This window comes from Hevea brasiliensis, chromosome 3 (genome assembly GCF_030052815.1).
Source record: "Hevea brasiliensis isolate MT/VB/25A 57/8 chromosome 3, ASM3005281v1, whole genome shotgun sequence".
Lineage (NCBI taxonomy): Eukaryota > Viridiplantae > Streptophyta > Magnoliopsida > Malpighiales > Euphorbiaceae > Hevea > Hevea brasiliensis.
The window spans coordinates 110779712-110796626 of NC_079495.1; the positions used below are offsets into that span (position 1 = coordinate 110779712).

General features: G+C 34.3%; 3 protein-coding genes across 3 annotated transcripts; 2 read left to right on the top strand and 1 right to left on the bottom strand.

The window, feature by feature from the left end:
* Positions 1-1970: 1970 nt before the first annotated feature.
* On the top strand, positions 1971-4149 carry LOC110639308 (dormancy-associated protein homolog 3). The gene is made up of 3 exons (XM_021790198.2): positions 1971-2217; positions 2684-2842; positions 3783-4149. Exons 1-3 carry the CDS (start codon positions 2103-2105, stop codon positions 3884-3886), a joined length of 378 nt encoding a protein of 125 aa, XP_021645890.1. The 5' UTR covers positions 1971-2102; the 3' UTR covers positions 3887-4149.
* Positions 4150-8467: 4318 nt separating this feature from the next.
* LOC110639281 (folate-binding protein 1) lies at positions 8468-12177 on the top strand. Its single transcript, XM_021790163.2, has 5 exons — positions 8468-8643; positions 9534-9892; positions 10242-10576; positions 11373-11513; positions 11845-12177. Exons 1-4 carry the CDS (start codon positions 8574-8576, stop codon positions 11497-11499), a joined length of 891 nt encoding a protein of 296 aa, XP_021645855.1. The 5' UTR covers positions 8468-8573; the 3' UTR covers positions 11500-11513; positions 11845-12177.
* A 481-nt stretch (positions 12178-12658) lies between these two features.
* Positions 12659-16360, bottom strand: LOC131178763 (serine/threonine-protein phosphatase PP1-like). The gene is made up of 4 exons (XM_058144555.1): positions 15665-16360; positions 14174-14733; positions 13374-13559; positions 12659-13250 (listed from the first exon to the last, which is right to left on the bottom strand). The coding sequence occupies exons 1-4, from the start codon at positions 15858-15860 to the stop codon at positions 13227-13229; spliced, it is 966 nt and encodes a 321-aa protein (XP_058000538.1). The 5' UTR covers positions 15861-16360; the 3' UTR covers positions 12659-13226.
* Between the last annotated feature and the right edge of the window lie 555 nt (positions 16361-16915).

Sequence of the window (16915 nt, forward strand, 5' to 3'; positions counted from 1 at the left end):
TGAATAATAATAAATATAAAGAGATATAATTAAAATTTATTTTAAATGGATATAAATATGAAAATTATTGAAAGAATAAAAAAAAAATTTGATTTTAGTTCAAATTATATAAGACAAAATTTGTCCCATTTTAAATTTCAACCAGACTATGACCAGATTACATGTACATAAAATGTCTTCATCTGATAAAATTAGACAAATTGAACTTATAAAGAGGCGGCTAAGGATGAAGAATGGGTCAATCTTGTAGTTTGACAAAGGGGCGTTTTGGTACTTAAATAAAACCATCAATCAGGATTTTTTTTGGAAATCTTTTTATCTATTTAATAATAAAAATAAAAACACCAGAGATATCAATAATATTAAAAAATATATAAAAATTAGATTATTTTTCTATTTGTATAATTTGAAATTTTTGAGTTTTACAGTATAATAATCAATTCGATTTGTAAGTAAATATATTTTTTTATATATCATTTTGATTTTAAATATTCTAATCAATATTTAAAAAATAATTTCTAAATATAAAATAGATATATTCTGAACATAATTTATGAGTATGTAATGTCGGTATAAAAATATATGCCTCTACACTTTAAATATTCTTTGTCAAAAATATAATAAAACAATATAATGTGAAATATTTAAATAAATTTTATTATTAATTACTTAATTATATTAAAAATATATTTTTAAAAAAATTATAGCTGAATATAAAGTGGGTGGTAGAATAAAAATTTAATTGTAGTGTCCTTTAATTTTCATTTTAATGTTAATTTTCATTAATTTTATGTTTGAATATTTTATTTTTTTTTGTTATTTTTAGAAAATTTTAATTTTAATGTAAAATTTGATTAATCAAACTCGTCAATTTCGTTCATATTTCATGTAATTATGACTAATTAAAACTTAATTAATCTTAATTTTAAATCAAAATAAATTAATTTTTATTTTAAGTTAGATTGTGGCTTAATTTATCTCAACTAGAGATGTAAACAAACCAAGTTGAATCAAATTTTAAAAAGTTCAGGTTTGATTCATTAAAATTTTTTCAAACTCACGTTTAACATTTGTTGAACTCAAGCTAAATATTTACGAGTTTCAAATTTGATTCATTTTAAAAACTTGTAACTGAGTTTTAGTTAATTAATTCAGTTCATAATTGAGTCTCAGTCAATTAGTTAATTTTTAAATCCAATAAAAAATTTAATTTATTATTTTAAATCGAGTTAAATTAAATTTTTTTATTGAATTGAGTCTCAAATATCTCAAATTATTTACCGAATAAATTTTAGATTTATAGTTATAAGTTGAAATTACATAAATTTTAATTAGCTGTTATTTAAAAAATAACATAATTTTCATAAAAAATAAATTTAAATTATAAATAATTATATTTAATAAATATAATATACCGATTAATTATATCATAATTTTAAATTATATATTATATTTAAAATCCTTTTAAATAAAATAATAAATATTTATAATAAAATATAATAATTAATATAAATATTTTTATGAATAAATTTATTAACAAACTTATTTAATGAAACTATTTATGACCTAAATTAATTCATAAATTTTAACTACTCAAATATTATTAAATTTAAATTCATTTAATTTATTAAACAATGTTAATAACCGAACTCAAACTCCACTCATTTCCTCTATGAATTAAATTAGATTAAAATTTTATCAAACCAGTCTCAGACAGCTCGCAAAAATATACAACTCTACGCTCCACAAAAAAAATAGGCTAAAACTGATAACATTTCCTTACCTGTCACGTGAGAGGTCTCTTCATGGTCACGTGTCAGTCATCTATTTGTATCTTTGCGAACCCCACATGTCACATTGATCTTATCCCAACATACGTGGTTCTCGATCCACGTGCCACGTCACTCCACAATACGAGATCTCAATCGACGGATCAGATACACATCTACACAAAAGACTTGTTCGGACTTTAACGCCTCAACCTTTGTTAAAAGACTTCACCGCTCAAGTGGCGGGCTCATCGATTCTATGCTGGGTAGTGAGGTCTTAACGTGCACTGCTTTTTCTGCTTAGATCGTTGCAGATTCCCGTTAATTTGCGCCATGGGTCTTCTTGACCAGCTGTGGGACGAAACCGTTGCGGGGCCTCGACCGGATAACGGCCTCGGCAAGCTGCGGAAGCATTCCACCTTCAACTTTCGGTCATCCTCCGGCAAGGGTATGCAAGCGTTTTTGCTAACTTAGGCCCACGGCGGCGGATGATATATAGGACGTTAAATTTGCAAAACGGAAAGTTTATAGAACTATCTATCAAAATCGCATAACTTGAATTCACTTCAATCGAGAGCTCAGCTTGATCGAGCTTCAAAATTCTCGTTTAGATGAGTTTTTGGATTGCTGATTCACTTCTCGTAACAGTTATTGCAATTATCCAGTGATTGTTAACTTTTTTTTTCGCCGATAAGCTATTAATTCTTAATGCTACAATATTATATCGTAGGGATGATTATTTTAGCCAAGAGTACATGCAGTATAAAGTTTTTGAAGACCATCATCAAATGGATCGTTTTGGTTACTATCCAAAAACCCAAAAAAAAAAAAGATCGTTTTGGCTAAACGGCGATAATATATTTCTGTGTCGTTCGTGGGTCTAGATTCTAACTTCTTCTTTCGTTGTGGATCAGAATCCGATGGTCGAAACGCGAGATCGTACGGTGAGGATGCATCAGAGGAGGTGACGAGAGTTACGCGCAGTATCATGATAGTAAAACCGCCTGGGTACCAGAACGGTTCTCCACCGGTTTCACCCGCCGGCTCTACTCCTCCGGTATCCCCCTTTTCTGGTAAGGTTTGCCTTCGATCTAATCGAATGATAATTATGCCCGTCTTTTTACCAAATGCCTAAAATGACCTCTCCTAAGATACTGGAAATGGGCGTTTTCTAGAAATGGCCAAGAGTAAGTAGCTAGCTTAGCGCCAAGAGTGAGGTTAATTCTGTCATTTAGCGGTGTTGGTCCGCCTGGCAATTGGATAATGGAATGATAATTGAATTCCTTTATTTAGGTGAATTATTGCTTTTGCCGCTTTGGATAATGACATTTTAGGTCGTTGTTGACGTACATTTATGCATGGGTATTGGCCAGCACAGGATAACCATACATGCTTACCCAAATATGGTTACTAGATTTGTTAATTTAACCCAAGTATGATTTTATCATGATTATTATGATCTTAAACAATATTTTAAAAGAGGGGTAACCCTGTTGATTTTATATGAAATTATCTTGAACAAATTACTTTGGAGTGTGAACTAATTTACCCAAATTTAGTTATCACAAGCAGGCTTCTGTAGTAGTCGATTTTGCCTTGCATACCCTAAGCAAAGCCAAAAATTGAAAATTTTCTATTGATTTGTTGAGATGGCAAGTGATGATGCTTCTCTAATCTTAATGGAACTTGTAATTTGCTTTGTGTTTACCGATAGTGTGGCAAATGGGTTGTGTACTTGCCTTGTATAAGCTGTTTTACTCCTGTTAAAGTAATTAAAATGGAAAATGAGACCAGTAGATAATAGCGTGGATGATACACTAGGAAACCCTGCATGTTTAGCTAGCACAAGTAGTAGTTTCTTTTGTTATGTGTGGTTTGATTGTACTTGCGTGCCATTTGAAAGTATATCCATATACTTTTTTGCCGAGCAATTATGCTGCATGTATTTGTATTCACTTTGTTTGAGACGATTAGATATGCTTAAGAGCTGCTTAATTTATTTTGGTATTAAAGGAGGCAAAGAGTCCTTTCGGTTTCGAAGAAGATCAATATCGGATGCATACGAGAAGGCAAGCGAGGTTGGACCCAGGAGTCCTCCTCGTCCTTACGACGTGTGAAAGATGAGACGACGACTCTTAGACCGTTATCCGGCTTATGTAATATTTTATGGGTAGCAAAGGCCAAGACATTTGGATATATGGTACCGAAGCTTGTATGGTATGCACAAGTGTTATTGTTATTGTGTTGTAGCGGTGTTTCGGATCTTAAGCCTTTAGTGATGGTGCGTGGGATGGGTTGTAATGAGATCGTGTGGTAATGTAGTTTTTGATGTGTATATAGCTTTCATTAATTCTAGTTCATGGTTTGTGTGGTTTTCGCTCTTCGTTGTCTTCACATTTTTGTTTGGGGGAAAGGGGAACGTGCCTGCTTAAGGCAAAACAAAGGATCTAAGTGAGGGATCCGGATGGGTGTTGGTATGGTAGAGCCATCATTAATTAATAGGGTGGGCTCTCTCTCTGCGTCATATAATGGAATCATACGGGCAAGTTGGAAGCTCGTTACCGGGTGAAGTTGCCCACATTAATTATTGGTAAATTTAATTCCTTCACTGCGTTCATTTAAGTTTTGATTAAGTCGAATCTTCTAAATACATTAGCCTTCTAAAATTCGAGAGAAATTATTCTTCGATGGATTATATAAGTAAAAAAAAAAAAAACTTAAAATAAATAATTTTTTTCAGTGATGATTTATTTATTTATATGAAAATTAATTTTTAATCAAATAAAAAAATTATATTATTTTAATAATTTTTTAAAATATCATGATATATATATATATATATATTTAATAAGTAAAAAAAAGTATATAAAATAATTATACAATTAACCATTTATTCTTAAATTTATTTATGAAAAAAATTATATTTTAAATTGAATAGTTAACACTAAATGATTGAATCAAATATTATCTAAATAACAAGAAAAATGTAAGTTAATATGTAAAAGTTTGAAAATAAAATCATTTTGTTAGAATTTTTATTTTGCTCTTCATTAAATATATTTTTACACTGTTCTCAAATTTTCTCCAATTATATATATATATTGACCAGTTTTAGTGATTTTAGAAATGAAGATTCAATTATAGAATATAATCACTATTATATAAGGAAAATTAATTATGATTGTTTTTATATGATATTATAATCAATGATGAAAATTCACTTATTATACTTATATAAACAATAATTATACTGAATAATTTTTCACTTTCACCATAGATGCTTGCCAGTCTATAAAGTTTTCCTTATTTTGAATAGTAGAGCTTCCTCTATTAACTAGCAGTAAGCTAGACAAGTGGGGGACTCTGTGCATTAATCTTCTATATTCTGACCCTATTTTTAGGGATAATTATTATTCGTCTTAATTTTGAAGGTTAATCATTTGGGCGGCAATTCGAATGGATAATAATATCAACAATTCAAATTACAATTTAAATAAAATACTTTATAAATAAGTTGATTGAAAAAAAAAATTATAGAGATTTTTACCTATTATTATTTATTAAAATAATTTAAATATTTCCAGCGGGCGTAACTCTTTTTGTAAAATAAATGGAATAGGCCATTTAACATTTAGTTGTTTTCTTAATGAGTATGATACTACACTTGTTAAAATTTATTAAATATATTTATTTATTATTAATTTTACATTTAAAATTATAAATATCACATAGAAATATATATAATATTACATAAAAATGGAGCAACATTAGATAAAAAATATATTTTTTTACTTATTTAAAATTAGTAATAAATAATTATATTTAATGAATATTAACAAGTGCAACGTTGCATTCGTTAGAAAAAATCAAATATTTAAATATGGGACTTCTAAATTCTAATGCTCATTAATTTTAATAAATATGATTTTATTTACAATGAAAAATAATAGCAAAAAAAGATATATTTATATGAGAAATAAAAAAGTGTCACGACCCGATCTATGGGTCGAACCGGCACTAAGACCTAGGCCAGCCTAAAGCCCCTGAGGTCCGTAGTAAGCCTAACTATTCCTTAACCCAACTCTAAGGCTCATTTGGGCCTAATTTCAAGAATTCAACCGGACAGAGTCCGGCCATAAAGTGGATCTTTCAACGGGGAGTTTTTGACTCACCCGACCTGTAAACATAATATATAATCAATTTGGGAGCTCAGCTCACCCTCCACATATTCATAACAACATAAAAATAAATGGGAGCTCAGCTCCCTCATCCAGTCTAACAAACATGCATATAGTAATAAGTTTACTGGTCCAACATGACAATTTATATTACAGACCCAAATCAAATAAATATGTCTAACACATGTGAAAATTTTAGGAGTTAACAGAATTACACAAATATTAATAAACAACCTGCGAAGGAGAAAAGTAGGTTAACCACAACAATAATCTTCCTGTAGCCTAAAAAATAATGAACAGGAGTAAGCGTTCGACTCAGAGAGTAAAATATCAAATTTAACCATAATCTCTATAGCTATCTAAAGCTAATGCACCCTTTAGAGTGAAATGCAATATCGGCAATATTTTCACATCATAACAGCAAAAAGGTAATTTGGATCACTCACATACCCGATAATGTCAAACAATACATATATGAGAGCTGATCCCCTATACAGCTCTCTTAATCCAACCTGTGCCAGCGAAGAACTCAGCTCGGACTTCCACTTAAATAATCAAATCGGGGTCCCAGCGAAGAACTCAAGCCATGTCTACCCTGAAGAACCGGGTCCCAGCGAAGATCTCAAGTTATGTCTACCCGTCCTATCTATAGCCAACACCACATCACACGCACGCTAACGCAAGCACACTACTTCAAATTACCACAACAACATCCATGGCAATTTAACAGTTGTGAATGCAACATAAAACGTGCCTAGGGTTTAACTACATAGATATATACATATAAGTGATGCATGGGCATGCTTAAACATATAATAATATCGAAATTACAATTAAAATTAATACTTTACTCATAGACTTGACAACAGTCACTGTGGCGGCTAGGCAGAGGAAGAAGGCTGTTCCGGCTCACCTAAAAATTTTATTACAATTATTTAATAAATTTGACTCAATACAAACTAAAAAAAAAAGACCAAAGACGTTATAAGTTTTGTCGAAAATCTGGCAGAGTCTTCCCTATACCTAGGAGCTACCCAACCTGCAAATGGGTTTAAAACACACTTCTATATCTACCAACCATACACCCACAACTTAATCATATCACACAGCCCCTCCTGGGCCCATTCAAAAAGTCATCAATCACAATATGTAAAATTACAGTTTAGTCCTTATAATTGACCCTTTTTACAAAAACTACCCAAGTAAACTCTAAAAATTCTAAAACTTTGCCCCGCGATCCTTAGCAATATTACTAGGCTAATGCAAAAATAATCATAATTTTCTGAGCTACCATGAATATTTTATGGATTTTTTAATCTCATTTAAGCACTAGAAAATTAAGAAAAAGTAAGGTTCGGGTTTACCTATGCCGATTCCGACTCCGGGGACGCGCTCGGGACGTCTAACAATGGTGGGGTAGCCAAAATCTCGATCCAATTCCAAGACTTTTTCGGTAGCCGGTCTGTCTGGTCGGAAATTCACAGACGTGGACAACTATCGAATTTCCGCGAATTGAAGGTACCTACACGAAGTCCACAACACGGGGGTTAGTATAAAATTTTTATAGAATTTTCTGAACTCATTTAATGCTCAGAAAAATACTGCGAAGTTTCATGGGACCCATCGAAAAACGGTGTCTGAAAATTTTGAAATTTATATTGCCGCGAAGCTTTGGTGTTCTTGGTGTCTATGGAAAGCTCTCGAGGTGTAGATGGTGTTTGACATAAAGACCCGGCCCAATCGGTGGTCGGATCGGCCGAATTTCGATCGGGAAGCCGAAACGGTGCGCGCGCATCGAGTGTTCTTCGCGCGCGTTTTCCGGCCACCTGGAGCGTCGGCCGGCCGTGGGGAGGTGGTGGGGCAGCGTGCAGGCGAGGTGGGGTGGCTGGAGAGGCGGCGGCGCGGCCTGGGGGTGAGGGAGGAGAGAGAAAACGGGAAGGGAAGGAGGAGAGGTCGGGCGCGCGAGGGAGAAGAAGGAAGAAAAAGAAAAGGACCAATCCGATTCGACCGGTCCGGTTTGATTTGACCGGTTTGATTCAGGATACAAAATTTTGAATTTTTACTCTGCCTTAGGACCGAAAACGAGGCCCAAAAATTTCAAAAAAATTCTAGAAAACCCAAAAAAATTTGTAGATTCCAAATATATTTTTAGTTTTGTCACGTGGTCTTTAAATTAATTTTTAAAATCATCAAAGTTTTATATTTTCGGGAAATCAAACCCGATTTCGAAAATCCGAAAAATTTCAAATAATTTTCTAAAATTTAAATAAAATAAAATATTAATATTTATCTATAAAATAATAAATTTAAAAATTAGGGGTGTTACAAAAAATAAAATTCAGTACTTATTTTTATAAAATATTGTTTTTTTCTATTAATTTAAAAAAAATTTAGTAGCAAAACAAAAACAAAAGCAGTTTGGGTAAATGAACCTGGATCGAGCTTAAGGTTTTCATTTAGTTGGGCCTAGGCCCAAGAAAACTTATAATCGGGTTCAAGCCGTCGGATCCAATTCGAAGTCAATCGGGTGTGCGTAGACCATCTTACCTTTCGCTGAGCGTATCGGTAATCAGTCACAGTAGCGCATGGGGTTTCCAACAAGAAGAAGGTCAAGAAAATACTAAAAATGAAGAGAAGGGATTATGGGTTTTTGATTCTTCTGCTCCTTCTTCATTTGCATGTCTCTTTTTCCTTTGGTAAAGATTTTTCTATTTCTAATTCTTTATTAAGGCTCTACCTTGGTTACTCTTGATTCTTGCTTGCGTTCTTCTTTTCTTAGTGATAGAATTCATGTATTTAGGATAGGGTAGGAAAAAAAAAATCGTGGTCTGGTTTGAAAATGAGAATTAGAAAATTTATCCTGTTTCTGGATTGGTGTGTTTCACTTGATCTTGTCTTTTGTTTAGCCTTACCTTTTGCTTGGTGGCTGAGAAAATTAAAGAGGTTATGCTCTGTGTTGTTTTAATTTTCAAAAGGGAGAAATTAATAAGGAGTCACATAGTTTCACTAATAGTTCTTTCTTGACTTGTTTAATATCAAGAAAGGGCATTGCTTGAATATGAAGGGACGGAAAATTGTGATGAGATGCAATGTTTTGATGAGACTGGATTTAAGCTTCTTTCAGATCACGTGGCACATCCCATATGCCATGTAGTTATTAGAAAGCTGGATTTTATAGAATACAATCCTTAAGTAGATCATTCTTTCTGCACTTACACTGGCCTGGGATTTGCAATTCCTTCGAATCTATGTTATGTTTATGCTGTATTTTTTTAGCGTAGGCATTTTTCTTAACCTCTACAGTTTCTGTAAACTGTGGGTTGTGATGAAGTTTGGTATCCCATTTGCTGGATAAAGCTGATTGTTGGGCCTGGATAACCTTGTGATAGTAATGTAAATGAGTTTATTTATTTATTTTTCCTTCAAATTTGATGGTTTTAGTTCGGTAATCTTTGGTGATTGGGGAGCCAATTGCTCAGGTGCAAGATGGCTGTTGTCTGTTCTGGAAATTTATCTTTCATCTTCTCCTCATAAATATCTCAATCATGCATCCATCATTTTAAGTCCCTTTATTCTGTCTATGCAGGAATACATGACGGAGTGTGTATTTCCAAAGGTGGTCGATTTCCACCATTTTCATCTGAAGGGAAACCTCCAAAGAAGGTAAGTAAGGGTTCCAAAGATTTGACCCTTTGCAGGGTGTTTCGCAGAAAGACTTGCTGTGATGTAGGTCAGACGTATCCTGCTTTGCTGTCTGTTAGGAGACTGGCTTCAACTGGGGAGGCAAGCCAAGAATGTTTGCAATTATGGGAATTACTGGAATGTTCCATCTGTGATCCCCAGATTGGTGTTCAGCCTGGAATTCCTCTTATATGCTCTTCTTTTTGTGGGAGAGTCTATCAAGCTTGCGCTAATGCTTACTTCTCCATGGATGTGAAAACACAGGTGGGTGTGTAATCACACGACTTCTAAATTTGGAAATTCATCTAAGGGCATGGTTATGCTGCTGTAAGATTCTTTCTGATCTGTATGGTATGGAAATCTCGTACTTAGTTATCAGATTACATTATGTTTCACTGTTAATTACTTGAAGTGAAATGTATCATTACAGGGACAAGAGTTATTGTAGTAACTGTTGCTTTCTGAGTTCCCCTAAGTTCAGTTACTGAGAACCAGTGACACTGATACTCTATGTTTTGTGGATATAATATATTAAGAAAAGACTGAATTTTAAACTGTTTTTCTTTTCAATGCTTGACATAATCAGTATCATGATTGGGTTTCTGCCTGTCAGGTTCTAGCACCATGTGGAGTAAATGACTTTGTTTGCGGTAAAGCTGCTGAATGGGTCTCCAATGGCACAGAGCTCTGCCTTTCTGCTGGTTTTGCCGTTAAACCATCAGAAGATGCATACATTGGTACAGAAGAGGCATCTTGCTATGGTGGTAGAGCCAGTCTTGATTCTATTGCTGAGTCGTGGAGGGCTTCACATTCTGACTTGCCCCCGAAAGCTGGGAACTTGGGGGTTTTAAAAGATTTCCAGCAGTGGATGCAGGAAATGCCTTTCAGTGAAAAAGTTTCTTGGGCAGTGGGAGGGATGGTTCTTACTGCGGGGTTGTTGTTTTTGAGGTTGGAACACTTTCTCATTTCCTTCTTTATATTATCAAAGTTTCATAGTCTGCTTGTTGGCTTTATTTTTTTAATAAATTTTTTATTTTGTTAGATGATCATTTCCATAGTATCCAAAAATAGAATATTAATTCAAAGCACATTATATATAGCACTAATGGATCCAGATGGGGAAAATGGGATTATTTAATTAGGATTGTAGCCGTAAATTTTGATAAAATTTTCCCTCAAGCGAGCACTAATATCTTTACACCTGTGTTGAACGTGGACACTAAAAATTCAGTAATTATTGTTGAAATTTGTCTTAAAAGACAAAGGTTTGGTTGGAGAAGTGGCTGGTTTTGTTGGAGATATGTTTTTTGGCAATAAGGACCTCTGGTGTTTGGGTGAGAACTGAGAAAGTGAGAAGTCCTGAGATCACATTCTTTTACTCACTTGTTGGAGTAAGTTGATGCCAGCTGTTGAACCTGGTGAGCTCTAGCATAACTTACCATTGTACAACGGGACCAAACTAGAGGCATAACCGATTGAGTCTTTATTCTTTTTCTCTGGGCAATAAATTAAATGTCAAATTTGTTTCTTTGTGAAGTCAATAAGTTGGAGAAGCGGATAAATTATAGAATTATGTCACAAACGTATAGGATAGCAGACACCTTTCTCTTAACTGGCTTTCCATTGTGCGTTATTCCATTTATTTTTTTTTATCTGTCCTATTGTTATATGGCTATAGGATTGGGTTTTCTAATACCATTGTGTTAGTGTTGTTGTTTAATGAAATATATGTATAACCTTGCAGCAAAAGGAAAAGTTATAGCCAGCGCCAGAGGCTAGCAGCTATTCAACGAACAGCTAGGAAGCTGGAAGGCAAGATGAACCAGAAATCTCCTGATAGTCAAGGGAATAGGAAGGGAAATCGAAGATGAATGCCTTGTTGAATGTAAGTTTGACAATGTGTTAATTTATGTTATAGGTGAATGATAAAACTATTGTCGTGATGTGAATTAGTTTGTCATTCTTTTCCTTTTTTTTCTTCCTTATTGGAAAAAGCAGATTTAATCAGTCCGAGAATTGTTTATCCAAGTACTTGGAATTGGTAGTCTGGAATTTGTAGGAATCCAGATAAATAATTAGTAGGAATCCTCATCTAATCTCCAATTCAATTTTAGATTTTTAGTCAGGAATTGGTAGGAATCCAGATAAATAATTTTCTTCATTTTCTACTTCTGAACAATAGTTCTTAATACATACACATGCGACATGTTTTACAGCTCCAGATCCAAACTAGCAGCTATGATTCTGGCATCTACCAAGGTCTTCATTGCTTCACAACATTTATTGACCAACAAACTCTGATTGTGGACGTGGAAAAGAGATACAAGGGTGATATTTATGTGCCATTGTACAAGAACGTTTATGGTAAACATGATGAGTTTCATACCAAAGAATTTTCTTGATGTGAGATAAAGTAGCTCTTTGCCAACCTTTTTGAAGAATTTGCTTAGATACCGACAGTATGTTGGTTAATTGAATTACATTTCCCAATGCTACTGTCATGGTTTTAATTTTGGGTTGACAATGAAGTCTTGATCTGTGTTGCAATCTTTCGATGGCAAACTAAAGCTTGGTTCATAAGAAAATGCTGGTATGCATGAGTTATATAGCATTCTGCACTTACCCAAACCAATGCATTTTGGTGGTAATTGGGTTTGCTTTCTCTTACTTGTGTTCAGAAGTGATAGGCATGGTGTTATGCTCTATATAAAGATATAAAACTCAGCAGCCAACTTAATGAGTTATGTAGTCTGGACAAACTAGTAATTAGTGGATCCATTCAAACAGCGTGTAAGATTAATTACATAATTGGTTGCAGTAGGATGCAAACTGCACAGCAGAAACAAACTTGTGGACTTCCCATGTGGGATTTGAGTGGAGTCCACAGGTTTGGGGTATCTGATGATTCCATCACCATTTTTTACCTGAGATCAACAACTTGACCCCTGCACCTTCCAGAGTCCAGACGGTGCAAGTATGATCCTATCTGTGAAACTTACTGGCAATTGCTACACCCATTCAAATGAGAAATTTTTGTTCAATGTATGGTAGTCTCTTTCAAGCCTGAACCACAACCTGGTTGCTTGATTTTATTAAACATGGGACATGTTATTTACAGGTTGTGCAAGAAAACTTGAATCAAAAGCAAGTTGCTTGAAAACGTACAATCTGATGCAAGCCATGCTGCCGGCAAATGAACTTTTTTTTTTTTTTTTTTTTTTTTTTTTGGGATGGGTAATAGGTAAACAAGAGGACTTACATGAGCAAACCACGGTATTCAGTACAAACTCAACAAAAATCAAGGCGGGCTATTCTCATTCGGTAGATAGCATATGCTAATGAGCGGTAACAGGAAGTTATAGAATGGGGTTCCGTGCGAAATTTTCAGCTCCTAACCAGAAGATAGCCAGTGCTTTTGATTTACAGAATTTCCCTCTACTAATCTGCATTGCAAATTGAATCGTCTGCTACTTTAATGAGGGAATACGTTTCTCATCTTGTAAGATTGCACCGTAACAGAGTTCAATCTGTTGCATGAGGTGAGCTTGCTCTATCTCCTATTCAAAACTGGAAATCTCCAAAATGCCTTTGTCCCATATCAGATATTTCCAATTTTAGGAGGCTGTTTAGACAAAGACAAGAAAAGGCTCAGATGGTTTCCACTATGAAATTCTCAAGAGGAAGAAAAGGTCAATCATGCCATGTTAGACAAGGCAGGCAAAAGATAATTATCTTAAATGATAACCTTCTTAAGGGGCAATTTCGAACTGCTTGCTGATGCAGCTGGCTTCAATATCTCAAAGGAACATACAAGAGATTCATCAACACTCAATAAAGCACCAGCATTGTCAAACTCCCCCCCATAATTTGGAGCTGAAAATATTGTGACTAATCTTCGTTTAGCAAAGAACTCGTATCCATCTTCCACCACCTGCAATTTAACATAAAATTTTAGTATGGAATGGATTTAGTGATTACTGTGTTCTCGAGTCCTGATACAATAAAACACCTGTTGTTGTGGTTGAAGTTGTTCTGAGTGTCTGTCACACAAAATGATGGCTAAAGTTACCTATTACCAACCACCAAAATGAGGGAACATCTGTCATAATCTTTTGATCGTTTGGTAGGGTTAAGGGCTAATGTGATACAGTACATTTTCAGTTTTGAACACTTTATAGTAAAGGAATCTCTCATTAGATTAAAAGATTGCTTGCCAGAAAGTTCAAGCAATAGAAAACAAAACCATAGAAGGGGACCCCGCATGGTAAGTTTTCCATAAAAAATGGTCCAAGTTTAGATTAGCCTTTTGTGACCAACATCTATGAGAGACATCTCCCATCATGATCTACTTCTTTCCACCTACAAGGCCTCCTTATGGATTATTTGCAGGCAAGGGTCCCGCCCTACCTCAAATCTAGGGGATTATAACAAGAAAATTGAAGAAAACAAATGCGTGGAAGCTAAGAACAACTTGTATTGGATGCAAAGGAATACAACTAAGCATATTTTATTCGTAGTAAGCTAGCTTATAAAAGAATTGGTTACCTGATGACCTCGGCAAATGAGATCAAGGTCATTCTTATCCAAAAACTCCGCAACACGGTCAGGTCCAAAGGTACATGAAACACCTCGATCACTGTCTGACCAGCCCTCAACCTTGGCATCAGGATCAGACCAGAGCAGATCACAAAGAAGACCACTATCAGGAATTTCAGTGGGCCTCTGAATTTCCCTTATTTGGTCCACTTTCTCCAACTCTGGAGATAGGCCGCCATGCATACACAGTATCTTCTCATCAATGAGTGCAGCCACAGGCAAACAATTAAAGCAGTCAGTAAATATTTTCCAAAGCCTAACGTTGAATCTTCTTTTACACTCATCATAAAACCCATATATCCGATTGATCTTTGCATCCTCATGATTTCCCCTCAAGAGAGAAATTTTGTCAGGATATCTGATTTTGTAGGCCAGAAGCAGACATATGGTCTCCAAACTTTGTTTCCCTCGATCAACATAATCTCCAAGAAAGAGGTAGTTGCAAGAAGGAGGGAAGCCACCATACTCAAATAGCCTCAGGAGGTCTTGATATTGTCCATGTATATCACCTGTAACAAGCCAAAAATATCAAACATAAAGGCACAGAGGGAGGAATAAGGAGATAAATAATATATGTACTTCTCTTTTTCTTTTTGCATTTAAAATATGGTTAGTCCCTGCTGTCCTATACAATCAGCAGTAATAAAGTTTAGGAGTTCAGGTAGTAATTTCCTTGAAATTATCTAAATTATTCAATAAATGAAATGGTTTATTGACAAGCAATGAAGAAATTGACAGTTAACTTCTTTGTGTTGCCTCAACTACAAATAATTTTTTGTATATGGCCATTAAAAATTCAAAAGTAGTTCAGAACTAATCATGTTGATTTCCTTCAGCATCTTGGATCTTTGCACTTATGGCTAAACACAGGCTCCATCTGTGCCAAAGGAGTAAGAGCCAATCAATTTGACCCAACAAAATATCAAAGCAAGCACTTGAAATTTTGGAATTGTTTATTCCTGTGGCAACTTTTTGAAGGAAAAATAAGACTCAAACAATAGTAGAAATTCTCCATCATCAACGGTTGATTCTACACATTGCGTCCACGCAACCAAATCCAAATGTGGGGAGGAAAAATTGAAATATATAATGGTGATTATCAAGAACTAACCTTGACACTTACCATACCAATCTTCTTCATCAATTATCAAATAGAATAACCAATAAAATCGACCTTCACCCTACAATACCAAGCTACAACTACAATGCCTTCCACAATTAAAATGCAATTGTGAGATCATAAAATAGCCAATCATGCATAGCAATTCTCATTCCATACAAATTACGAAACTAGATTATATACTTCCCATGTCCTTTGTCAACCAACCAAAAATTCCTAAAAAAAAAAAAGATTAAAAGGCACATACAATATCAAATTATGGCCTAATAAGATTAACCAACATCAAGCTATTACATTAGGAGGGGAAAAAAGGTGCTGACCACAGATGCGAATGGGAGCTTTTATCTGAAGGAGATTAGGCTGAGAGAGGAAGATTTGGCGTGCATTAACACATAATTGACGGATCTCTCCCTCAGATAGCTGCACCTGCTTGCCTCCTCTTCCATCCAATAGCCTCCTGATTATATCATCCAATACTCCCTTATCCATCATTCCCTCCATTGTCATCTTCATCATCTTTTAATCTCCAAATCAAAACCCAAATCTATTTAAGTTCTTCACTCGAGAATAAAAAGAAAAGACAAGGAATATAAAAGGCTATCTATTGATAGAGAGAAAAATGAACGGCTGGAAACAAGCAAACCCAGAATAAATTAAGCAATGAAACTGTGAAATAAAGAGCCAAATTGTACAGAAAGAAGTTAAAAGAAAGGTATGTGGGTCAAATAGATTGAAATAAATCAAGAAAGATCAATTCTTTTAAGAGACAAGAGAAAGAAGATCAGATGGGCATCTAGAAGATGAAAATAGAGAAGAAGGGTATGTAAAAATCAAGAGAAAGAAGGATTTTTTAAATAGAAAATGAAGAGAAGAGAAGGAAACAATAATGGATATGGCTTGTCATTTTCCTTATGAATCTTTCTCTCTCTAAAAAAGCTATTTTTTGTGCCACCGGCTGCCAAGAAGATTCAATAGGGAGTTTGAAACCTTCAGATGCACGGGAGAGAGAGAGAGAGAGAGAGAGCTAAAGTGCTCAGGCAGTTGAGAAGACAAAACCGCGTCTTTTGAAAAGTCTGTTAATACGTGTGCTGCAAGTGCCCATCATGTCTTATTATTATTATTATTTTATGCTTTCCAATCATAGCATGCCACAATAGTGAGTCCTATGCCACGTTTGGTTAATTTAGCAGTAGCACTACAGTACCATATTTTTTTTTCAAAATTTTTAATAGTATTTTTTAATTTTATTTTGCATTTTCCAAATTCTTTCCCTTTATTTTTTTTTTAGAAACAAATTCCTTCCCTTTAGAAAAGAACATACTGTGATCAAACCTTCATGTTCATGTTTATAATCTAATCTACGAATATGCATTTGGGTAAAATTTTTTCTTAAATAATGTAACAATTTTAATTTAGAATTTTCATAATTATTTATTTCGTAAGTTAAATTAAAGTTGAACAATTGAGAATTTGCCCTTTTTGGGGGGGGGGGGGGCCAGAGAATTATTTAATTTATAAGATGTTGATTTTTTCATGAGGGTTAATTCTTTGATTAAAATGAGCTTGAGGTC